General features: G+C 39.3%; 1 protein-coding gene across 1 annotated transcript in view; it reads right to left on the bottom strand.

Moving 5' to 3' along the window:
* The window catches only part of LOC110464185 (uncharacterized protein C20orf194-like), a 141745-nt gene that overhangs the window by 22554 nt on the left and 107361 nt on the right, over positions 1–11830 (bottom strand). The window contains exons 18-19 of the mRNA XM_021519265.1: positions 7416–7460; positions 345–502 (exon numbers count right to left, since the gene is read on the bottom strand). Of these exons, the coding sequence (XP_021374940.1) occupies positions 345–502; positions 7416–7460 (203 nt within the window). The remainder of the gene's footprint in view (positions 1–344; positions 503–7415; positions 7461–11830) is intronic.

Raw genomic sequence — 11830 nt, 5'->3', positions numbered from 1 at the left:
TAGAGTCTAGAACATTGTGATAGAGTTTAGAACATTGTGATAGAGCCTAGAACATTGTGATATAGTCTAGAACATTATGATAGAGTCTAGAACATTGTGATAGAGTTTAGAACATTGTGATAGAGTCTAGAACATTGTGATAGTGTCTAGAACATTGTGATAGTGTCTAAAACATTGTGATAGAGCCTATAACATTGTGATATAGTCTAGAACATTGTGATAGAGTCTAGAACATTGTGATATAGTCTAGAACATTATGATAGAGTCTAGAACATTGTGATAGAGTCTAGAACATTGTGATATAGTCTAGAACATTGTGATAGAGTCGATAACATTGTACATACCTTCTCTCTGGACCTTTACAACAGAGTCTAGGAAGACCTCGGAGAAGGCCAGGGACCCTGTAACCTTGCCAGGATGAGTCACACTGGGTATGTCTGAGAGGAGGAGGCTCACAGTCTTTATCTTCAGTGACCTCTGGCCATCCACTACTGGACACGAGCTGTACACACACAATCACACATGTACCTCTAAACCATTTCTATCAAAATTTAATTACAAATTATTATTTAAAAAAAATAAAATAAGATCAGTGAAATCACAGATCTGATTTTCTTATTTAATGAACAATCATTAGGCTAACATTAACTATGATATCATGAGAAAGGAAGTAACTGTTTAATAATGACACAAAATTCTCTTTGCAATTTGGAATCCCCACAGCTTTATAACAAACTGTACTCACTGGATTAGAACTGGCCTTAGACTATGTCCAGTCAGTCAGCTATTTGGTAATAAATAGGTTATTGTATGGATGGTCTTAGACCAGATGTGTCAAATGTATTTTGCAACTGAAGACAACTGCCTGAGACCATTTTCAGACTCAGTACTAGGAGCCAATTTATTGCTTATTTGTCATCAGATTTAGGTCACATGTCTAGATATAGCTGTGACCTTACCTTGACTTCAATCCCCAGACGTCATGAGGATATGCCATGGTTACAACGTAAACGTCAGGACAGAGGCCAATTTATATTCATCTGTGTGCGAGGAATCACTGTCACATGTAATTGTGACGGGTAGCTGAATGCTGGTAAACCAAGGCTACATCTGTAGTACCCACATGTCAGAGACATCGTTTATTACATGTACATAATCATAGAAATAAGTTGCCTAATCCCTTTTAAATATGTGAACTGTACAGTATGCAGTAAATTCTAGGTAAAATAAAACAGAAGTTAGTTAGAGTCCTGTATCCTGACACACTGGGATTTAGAATGGCCAACATACTTTTCTGGTTTGTGTATACAATAAGAAAAGGCTGGAATTGTTCACCTGTTTTTCATTTCATATTTTGACCTTTCAAAAATTTCAAGGTCATATTTATTTGAATATCATTACATAGCACACAAGGGATTTTTTTGGAACATTTTACCACTCTACACCTTATGAACCAGTCTAACTTATTTCACTGATGTGACCTTTAAAGTTTGTCTAGATCATTTATTCATAGCCCATACTTCAAGATTATTTATTGATTTTACTATTTATTTAACAAATTTGATACTGTTTATCCTGGCATTCTACATTAAGCTAAAACAAATTATCCTAGGCTGTTTAGTTATTGACAAAAGGTTTTAAGACTTTTAACCTTGGCTACCTTGAAAGTGACAATCAAGGTCTTTCATTTGAACTAAATTGATAGCTCTTCATCCCAGCATACTTCTGGTCAAATACCATCACACAAAGCATCTTAATTACTCAAAAGAAAATGTTGAGAAATTTGACACCTGCTACCTTGAAAGTGGGTCAAGGTCATTCATTTGAGCAAACATGATAGTCATTCATCCCAGCATGCTACTGACCAAACTTCATCATCTTCGGCGTCTTGTTGAAGTTTTTGACAAACTTGACCCCTGTTACCTTCATTCACAAGCTTTGTTGGGCTCTATTCCAGAAAGCTACCAGCCAAAATATTTGACTGTGAGTATTTTGGATCTTTAGAAGAAGTTGTTTTGTGTGTTGAAAAAAGTTTAAGTTCCATTTTTTGCAAGCTTTGTAAGGCTACATCCCAGGAAAGTACCATGCAAATATCACGATTCTAGGCTTGTTGGTTCTTTAGAGGAAGTCATTTGAAGTTTTTAATATATTTGACTCCTGTGATTTTATAGAACTGGTCAAGATCATCTTTTTTTTAAATTGTCACGCTAAATCCCAAGAAGCTACAAGTCAAAATATCATGACTCTAGGCCTTTGGGTTTATCAGAAGAAGTTATTACAAAAAAAAGATGATAGATGACACACATACATAAACAGGGGAGATATGTCTGGCTTTCCAAGACATACAATTTCCTATCTCTAATACAAGCTTCATATGATTTTCCTATCTCCACTTATAAACAAACCGAAACTTGACAAATAAAAACACCGTAGAAGTTATAAGGAGAACAGTATCCTCATGTGATAATGATATAGATAGACAGACTTTCTATCTCATACATAATTTTTTATGGCAGGTAAAGAATAAGCTATCAGAAAGCCACTGATATTTTTGCCTGGTGTGAAGCGGAATGACAACGTCTGGCCGTAATGGCTTATAAGTACTCTCCCTAAAATCAGAGAGTTTTGGTAATCTTCCAAACCCCGTGGGCCTAATGATCATGACAACATATTTGATTTAATATGAAATGAAAAAACTCTCTCTTCTGATGTGGCATTGATAAAAAGTCTTGTTTTATAATACACAGAAAGTCTATACTATGTGGCAAATAAAATTCCAGCCATAAAAATCCTTATATTCAGTCCTACTAAAATTTGAAATGTATCTCAAACACAATTCCCAATATAGACTGAAAATAAAAATGGTCACAGCTTGCCTTTAAGATAGATACACCAAAAATCTACCACAAATTGGTAATACACATATTTTGTGTGTGGGAAGTACAATCGTGGGATTAGGGAAAGGCCATGTATGGCGCCAGCAAATACTCTATTTAGAGCTCAGCGAAGATTCCATACCAATATGGCTTCAGGACATTTCAGCTCTGTAAGCAAACATGTCCCATCAAGCTTACTTAAATTGTCTGATATCCCATTGAAGAAACTGCTGCACTATTGAGTTGACTTAATACCACAAGCTACTCGCATGTTCCTGTCCTATACATCCCCAATGAGAAGCAATGTTAAAACAGCTTTTTTCATTTTCTCAGTATAGAAGAAGAGGAAGGGGAAAAACATGTTTTTTTCAAATGATCTTTTAGACAAGTTTTCTGAAATGTTTTTTTTTTTGATAAATGTTTTTGTTCAAGTTAAGTTTATAGAGACATTCACGTTATAATTCATCACCATGGCTCTCATTAAAACAAGACAATAAATTAGAAGCCAGGACAAAGATTGTGGGTGAATTGATTTTGTACGGCTGCCATATATTAATCTGAAGATCAACCCTTCAAATAGATTTGGACACATTTTAAAATAAAATAGTGATAGATGACAGAATCCCTTGTCCTCTATCAGTTACGTAAGATAGTGAAAAAAAACAAATTTTCAGACAGATAGGTCACATCCCTGCTAATTAGTAATTATTGCTATTCTTAAATCAAATCCTTTCTCATTCCCGCTCTTCCCAATATCAGCTGACAAAAGGCAGTTGGCAGATAAATTCATTCAATAAATGCAATCTGACAAATTTTGGCCCAAAAGCAGACCTTTAGCTGTTCATAATCAGAACAAGCAGACGTCTAGCTGTTCACAATCAGAACAAGCAGACCTTCAGCTGTTCATAATCAGAACAAGCAGACGTTTAGCTGTTCACAATCAGAACAAGCAGACGTTTAGCTGTTCATAATCAGAACAAGCAAACGTTTAGCTGTTCACAATCAGAACAAGCAGACCTTGAGCTGTTCACAATCAGAACAAGCAGACGTTTAGCTGTTCATAATCAGAACAAGCAGACCTTTAGCTGTTCATAATCAGAACAAGCAGACGTTTAGCTGTTTATAATCAGAACAAGCAGACGTCTAGCTGTTAATAATCAGAGCAAGCAGACGTTTAGCTGTTCATAATCAGAACAAGCAGACGTTTAGCTGTTCATAATCAGAACAAGCAGACATTTAGCTGCTCACAATCAAAACAAGCAGACCTTTAGCTGTTCAAATCAGAACAAGCAGACGTTTAGCTGTTCACAATCAGAACAAGCAGACGTTAAGCTGTTCACAATCAGAACAAGCAGACCTTTAGCTGTTCACAATCAGAACAAGCAGACCTTTAGCTGTTCATAATCAGAACAAGCAGACGTTTAGCTGTTCATAATCAGAACAAGCAGACGTTTAGCTGTTCACAATCAGAACATGCAGACGTTAAGCTGTTCACAATCAGAACAAGCAGACCTTTAGCTGGTCATAATCAGAACAAGCAGACGTTTAGCTGTTCACAATCAGAACAAGCAGACATTTAGCTGTTCACAATCAGAACAATTCAGCAGTACTGCTGTAGATGTAGTTTACAACCTCTATCATACGGTAACTTCCCCAGCCCTGGTAACTTCCCCAGCCCTGTCACTCCATGTCAAACTGTCTACAGTAATACTGCTGTAGATGTAGTTTACATCCCAAGCCCTGTCACTACATGTCAAACTGTCTACAGTAATACTGCTGTAGATGTAGTTTACTTCCCCAGCCCTGTCACTACATGTCAAACTGTCTACAGTAATACTGTTGTAGATGTAGTTTACTTCCCCAGCCCTGTCACTACATGTCAAACTGTCTACAGTAATACTGTTGTAGATGTAGTTTACTTCCCCAGCCCTGTCACTACATGTCAAACTGTCTACAGTAATACTGTTGTAGATGTAGTTTACTTCCCCAGCCCTGTCACTACATGTCAAACTGTCTACAGTAATACTGTTGTAGATGTAGTTTACTTCCCCAGCCCTGTCACTACATGTCAAACTGTCTACAGTAATACTGTTGTAGATGTAGTTTACTTCCCCAGCCCTGTCACTACATGTCAAACTGTCTACAGTAATACTGTTGTAGATGTAGTTTACTTCCCCAGCCCTGTCACTACATGTCAAACTGTCTACAGTAATACTGTTGTAGATGTAGTTTACTTCCCCAGCCCTGTCACTACATGTCAAACTGTCTACAGTAATACTGTTGTAGATGTAGTTTACTTCCCCAGCCCTGTCACTACATGTCAAACTGTCTACAGTAATACTGCTGTAGATGTAGTTTACTTCCCCAGCCCTGTCACTACATGTCAAACTGTCTACAGTAATACTGCTGTAGATGTAGTTTACTTCCCCAGCCCTGTCACTACATGTCAAACTGTCTACAGTAATACTGCTGTAGATGTAGTTTACTTCCCCAGCCCTGTCACTACATGTCAAACTGTCTACAGTAATACTGCTGTAGATGTAGTTTACTTCCCCAGCCCTGTCACTACATGTCAAACTGTCTACAGTAATACTGCTGTAGATGTAGTTTACTTCCCCAGCCCTGTCACTACATGTCAAACTGTCTACAGTAATACTGCTGTAGATGTAGTTTACTTCCCCAGCCCTGTCACTACATGTCAAACTGTCTACAGTAATACTGCTGTAGATGTAGTTTACTTCCCCAGCCCTGTCACTACATGTCAAACTGTCTACAGTAATACTGCTGTAGATGTAGTTTACTTCCCCAGCCCTGTCACTACATGTCAAACTGTCTACAGTAATACTGCTGTAGATGTAGTTTACTTCCCCAGCCCTGTCACTACATGTCAAACTGTCTACAGTAATACTGCTGTAGATGTAGTTTACTTCCCCAGCCCTGTCACTACATGTCAAACTGTCTACAGTAATACTGCTGTAGATGTAGTTTACTTCCCCAGCCCTGTCACTACATGTCAAACTGTCTACAGTAATACTGCTGTAGATGTAGTTTACTTCCCCAGCCCTGTCACTACATGTCAAACTGTCTACAGTAATACTGCTGTAGATGTAGTTTACTTCCCCAGCCCTGTCACTACATGTCAAACTGTCTACAGTAATACTGCTGTAGATGTAGTTTACTTCCCCAGCCCTGTCACTACATGTCAAACTGTCTACAGTAATACTGCTGTAGATGTAGTTTACTTCCCCAGCCCTGTCACTACATGTCAAACTGTCTACAGTAATACTGCTGTAGATGTAGTTTACTTCCCCAGCCCTGTCACTACATGTCAAACTGTCTACAGTAATACTGCTGTAGATGTAGTTTACTTCCCCAGCCCTGTCACTACATGTCAAACTGTCTACAGTAATACTGCTGTAGATGTAGTTTACTTCCCCAGCCCTGTCACTACATGTCAAACTGTCTACAGTAATACTGCTGTAGATGTAGTTTACTTCCCCAGCCCTGTCACTACATGTCAAACTGTCTACAGTAATACTGCTGTAGATGTAGTTTACTTCCCCAGCCCTGTCACTACATGTCAAACTGTCTACAGTAATACTGTTGTAGATGTAGTTTACTTCCCCAGCCATGTCACTACATGTCAAACTATCTACAGTTATACTGTTGTAGATGTAGTTTACTTCCTCAGCCATGTCACTACATGTCAAACTGTCTACAGTAATACTGTTGTAGATGTAGTTTACTTCCCCAGCCCTGTCACTACATGTCAAACTGTCTACAGTAATACTGTTGTAGATGTAGTTTACTTCCCCAGCCCTGTCACTACATGTCAAACTGTCTACAGTTATACATTATATCAAACTTCCTCTGTTATTGATGATCCACACACCAATAATGCGTCATTAGCAAGCGAACAACTTCGTCTTTGGTATTTCATACTGTAAGGCTTCATATAGAGAACCCTTACAGTTGGTATGTATCAGCTGTAGGTATCATGTTAAAATGGGCTTACTTACAGCAAGCTGAACACAACATAATTTCAAGGCCATGATTGTAATTTCATATCAATACACATTTTTTTTAATCAAGAATACGTATTCAACATCTTAATTAAATATTAAAAAGGAACCATGACTGTAGTAGTTAATACTATAAATGTCATCCTGAATATACAATGTAGACCTCAATATACCGTGTACATAGTCCCCACTAAACAATCAGCAATCCTCTACGGAGACCTGTATCTGGGGTTTACTTTATTAATTCTTTAAAAATTTAACTTCTATAAGATCTTATTTCATGATTCACTCATCATGGTATAAACACCATACAAGCATTAGATTTTAATAAAAAATATAGTAGCTTCTCATCAGTGCATTTAGAGTTACTTTGATGAAGGCCTTAAAAACATAATTTATCAATATTTTTGCAATAATGTCAAAGATTTATCATCCAAATAAACATAGAAAATAAACAAATTCTACATTTTGAAAAAAATATAAAAACTTGTAATGCTTCCCGTCCACATCAACTTACCATCCACCATTGTTGGCAGCCTCCAACTTGAACACAATATTGGACCTGAAACATATCAATCACAAGATACATGAGAGAGATTACCAGACAACACAACATGATGAGAACATTAATGTTTAAGATTTACTACGAGTCTTGTTGGCTGTCAGTGACCCAGTGTCATCAGCAAACAAACACATCAAGTAAGTGTGACCCAGTCTCATCAGCAAATAAAACACATCCAGTAAGTGTGACCCAGTCTCATCAGCAAACAAACACATCCAGTAAGTGTGACCCAGTCTCATCAGCAAACAAAAACATCAAGTAAGTGTGACCCAGTCTCATCAGCAAACAAAAACATCGAGAAAGTGTGACCCAGTGTCATCAGCAAACAAACACACCAGGTAAGTGTGACCCAGTGTCATCAGCAAACATACACATCAAGTAAGTGTGACCCAGTCTCATCAGCAAACAAACACACCAAGTAAGTGTGACCCAGTTTCATCAGCAATCAAACACATCAAGTAAGTGTGACCCAGTATCATCAGCAAACAAAAACATCGAGAAAGTGGGACCCAGTGTCATCAGCAAACAAACACATCAAGTAAGTGTGACCCAGTCTCATCAGCAAACAAAAACATCGAGAAAGTGTGACCCAGTGTCATCAGCAAACAAACACATCATGTAAGTGTGACCCAGTCTCATCAGCAAACAAACACATCAAGTAAGTGTCACCCAGTCTCATCAGCAAACAAACACATCAAGTCAGTGTGACCCAGTCTCATCAGTAAACAAACACACCAAGTAAGTGTGACCCAGTCTCATCAGTAAATAAGCACACCAAGTAAGTGTGACCCAGTCTCATCAGTAAACAAACACACCAAGTAAGCGTGACCCAGTCTCATCAGTAAACAAACACATCAAGTAAGTGTGACCCAGTCTCATCAGCAAACAAACACATCAGGTAAGTGTTAGGTAAACCAACAATCTTCCTGGAGACATAAACATCCTCGGATGTACACAGACTCGGACATCATCCCCACAGACTCTGTATCCCCCATACATCACCCCCACAGACTCTGTATCCCCCATACATCACCCCCACAGACTCTGTATCCCCCATACATCACCCCCACAGACTCTGTATCCCCCATACATCACCCCCACAGACTCTGTATCCCCCATACATCACCCCCACAGACTCTGTATCCCCCATACATCACCCCCACAGACTCTGTATCCCCCATACATCACCCCCACAGACTCTGTATCCCCCATACATCACCCCCACAGACTCTGTATCCCCCATACATCACCCCCACAGACTCTGTATCCCCCATACATCACCCCCACAGACTCTGTATCCCCCATACATCACCCCCACAGACTCTGTATCCCCCATACATCACCCCCACAGACTCTGTATCCCCCATACATCACCCCCACAGACTCTGTATCCCACACACATCACCCCCACAGACTCTGTATCCCCCATACATCACCCCCACAGACTCTGTATCCCACATACATCACCCCCACAGACTCTGTATCCCCCATACATCACCCCCACAGACTCTGTATCCCCCATACATCACCCCCACAGACTCTGTATCCCCCATACATCACCCCCACAGACTCTGTATCCCCCATACATCACCCCCACAGACTCTGTATCCCCCATACATCACCCCCACAGACTCTGTATCCCCCATACATCACCCCCACAGACTCTGTATCCCCCATACATCACCCCCACAGACTCTGTATCCCCCATACATCACCCCCACAGACTCTGTATCCCACACAGATCACCCCCACAGACTCTGTATCCCCCATACATCACCCTCACGGACTCTGTATCCCACACACATCACCCCCACGGACTCTGTATCCCACATACATCACCCCCACAGACTCTGTATCCCCCATACATCACCCCCACAAGTACAGAGTGACAAATGTAAAACAACTAAAAGACAAACACTGAATATCATTAATTGTATTTCTGTGAGAACACAGAAATTAACTAAATGATCTGTTTCGCAAACCTCAGAGACTGAGTTACATAATCCTCTACTATGATGATATTTTGTATACTTTTCAAATTTGGGCATAATCAAGTGGCGATACATGGTGTTAAATAATGGGTAATAGATAAATAATGGGTAATAGATCAATAATGGGTAATTATAGATCAATAATGGGTAATTAATGATCAATAATTGGTAATAGATTAATAATGGGTAATTATAGATCAATAATGGGTAATAGATAAATAATGGGTAATTATAGATCAATAACGGGTAAATAATGATCAATAATGGGTAATAGATAAATAATGGGTAGTAATAGATCAATAATGGGTAATTATAGATCAATAATGGGTTATAGATAAATAATGGGTAATTATAGATCAATAATGGGTAATAGATAAATAATGGGTAATAGATAAATAATGGGTAATTATAGATCAATAATGGGTAATTATAGAACAATAATGATTTAGAAAATTGTTTTGTACATACCATGATGTACGTGTAAAATGGGGAAAAGTATTATGAGGAGATATTAGGCAATCTATATGACAAAAGATTTATACAAACATAAAGCCCGACGCCCAGCAGTTCCTTTGGCTGGTTCCTAGATGAGAAACGATGGGAATGGATTGGATGATAAACAGAATGTATCACATCGGAGCCGTTTTGCGATAGATTTGATCATGATCTGTCCAGAATACACATCACTGCGGATTGAACAGTGTACATGGTATATTCCATCAGAGGAGGCAGGAAATCCCAATCACGCGACTACTTCAATAATAACATGGTAAAATCTATGAGATATTCGCAAATCTATGAGATATTCGCCTGCCCACATTTACACCAACTGTCAAACCTTTGATAAATAGCAAAATATCTAATACATAAATAAACGAGAGGTATAAAGATATCACAGAGGGACGGCACATCTGCCATAACTGCTCGTCCATAGTGGCTGGTTTACATACATGATGTGTTAATTGTGGAACCAGTAGAGGACATTTCTGGTTCACTGGGCCACACCGTTGTGGCAATCATTAGTTTGGAAGTCTGGGGAAATCGCCAGTTACACACTGCAGCAACTTCATAACCGGTATGATTTACTGACGACATGTCATCTTAACACACCATCATGACTACACTCCCCATATTTCTACCTAAGCCAAGGATGCCTGGGCGCCGTCAAATTCTACCGCATTACCTTTAATGCCAGTATAACAGCCATCAATCTACGTGTTAGAATCATGCAATTCGGTAAAATTTCAACCACATAAACTAGTTGCACTGCTGTCCAGACAGGTCTATTGCTTTCGAAAGGATTCATTTCAAAAAATCATTCAGAAAGCAGGAAATTGTGTATGACCTGCAGTGAGCACATCATTGACAGCTTTCTGATGTATGTTCAGCATCACTTCAATAGCAGGTCCAATATTCCTTAGGATTGCCACTTTTATATTGGCTACATGTGAACTGACTGTTAAATAGACAACAATGTCCCTACTGCTTGCTGGCAGGCCAAAATGCAGTCCCAATATTTTCAATTTCATATAAAGTAAACATACTGCAGTGTATATAGATTCATAACAGAGTTGCTCAATTTCCATGTAAAAACTCAATATCATCAGGGGAAAGCTGGTTTCATACACATGTAGGTCAATATGCCTTTTGTCTATTCTATCAATACTACCGGACCAGGACCTCGCCTTCTGTCTATTCTATCAGTACTACCGGACCAGGACCTCGCCTTCTGTCTATTCTACCAATACTACTGGACCAGGACCATGCCTTCTGTCTATTCTATCAATACTACTGGACCAGGACCTCGCCTTCTGTCTATTCTATCAATACTTCCTGACCAGGACCTCGCCTTCTGTCTACTCTATCGGTACTACCTGACCAGGACCTCGCCTTCTGTCTATTCTATCAATACTTCCTGACCAGGACCATGCCTTCTGTCTATTCTATCAATACTACTGGACCAGGACCTCTCCTTCTGTCTATTCTATCAATACTTCCTGACCAGGACCTCGCCTTCTGTCTATTCTATCAGTACTACCTGACCAGGACCATGCCTTATGTCTATTCTATCAGTACTACTGGACCAGGACCATGCCTTCTGTCTATTCTATCAACACTACCTGACCAGGACCATGCCTTCAGTCTATTCTATCAACACGACCTGACCAGGACCTCACCTTCTGTCTATTCTATCAATACTACTGGACCAAGACCTCATCTTCTGTCTATTCTATCAACACTACTGGACCAGGACCATGCCTTCTGTCTATTCTATCAGTACTTCCGGACCAGGACCTTCTGTCTATTCTATCAATACTACCGGACCAGGACCTCGCGTTCTTTCTATTCTATCAATACTACCTGACCAGGACCATGCCT

This window comes from Mizuhopecten yessoensis, unplaced genomic scaffold, assembly GCF_002113885.1.
Source record: "Mizuhopecten yessoensis strain PY_sf001 unplaced genomic scaffold, ASM211388v2 scaffold1539, whole genome shotgun sequence".
NCBI lineage: Eukaryota > Metazoa > Mollusca > Bivalvia > Pectinida > Pectinidae > Mizuhopecten > Mizuhopecten yessoensis.
This window is presented reverse-complemented; position numbering and strand designations above follow the sequence as displayed.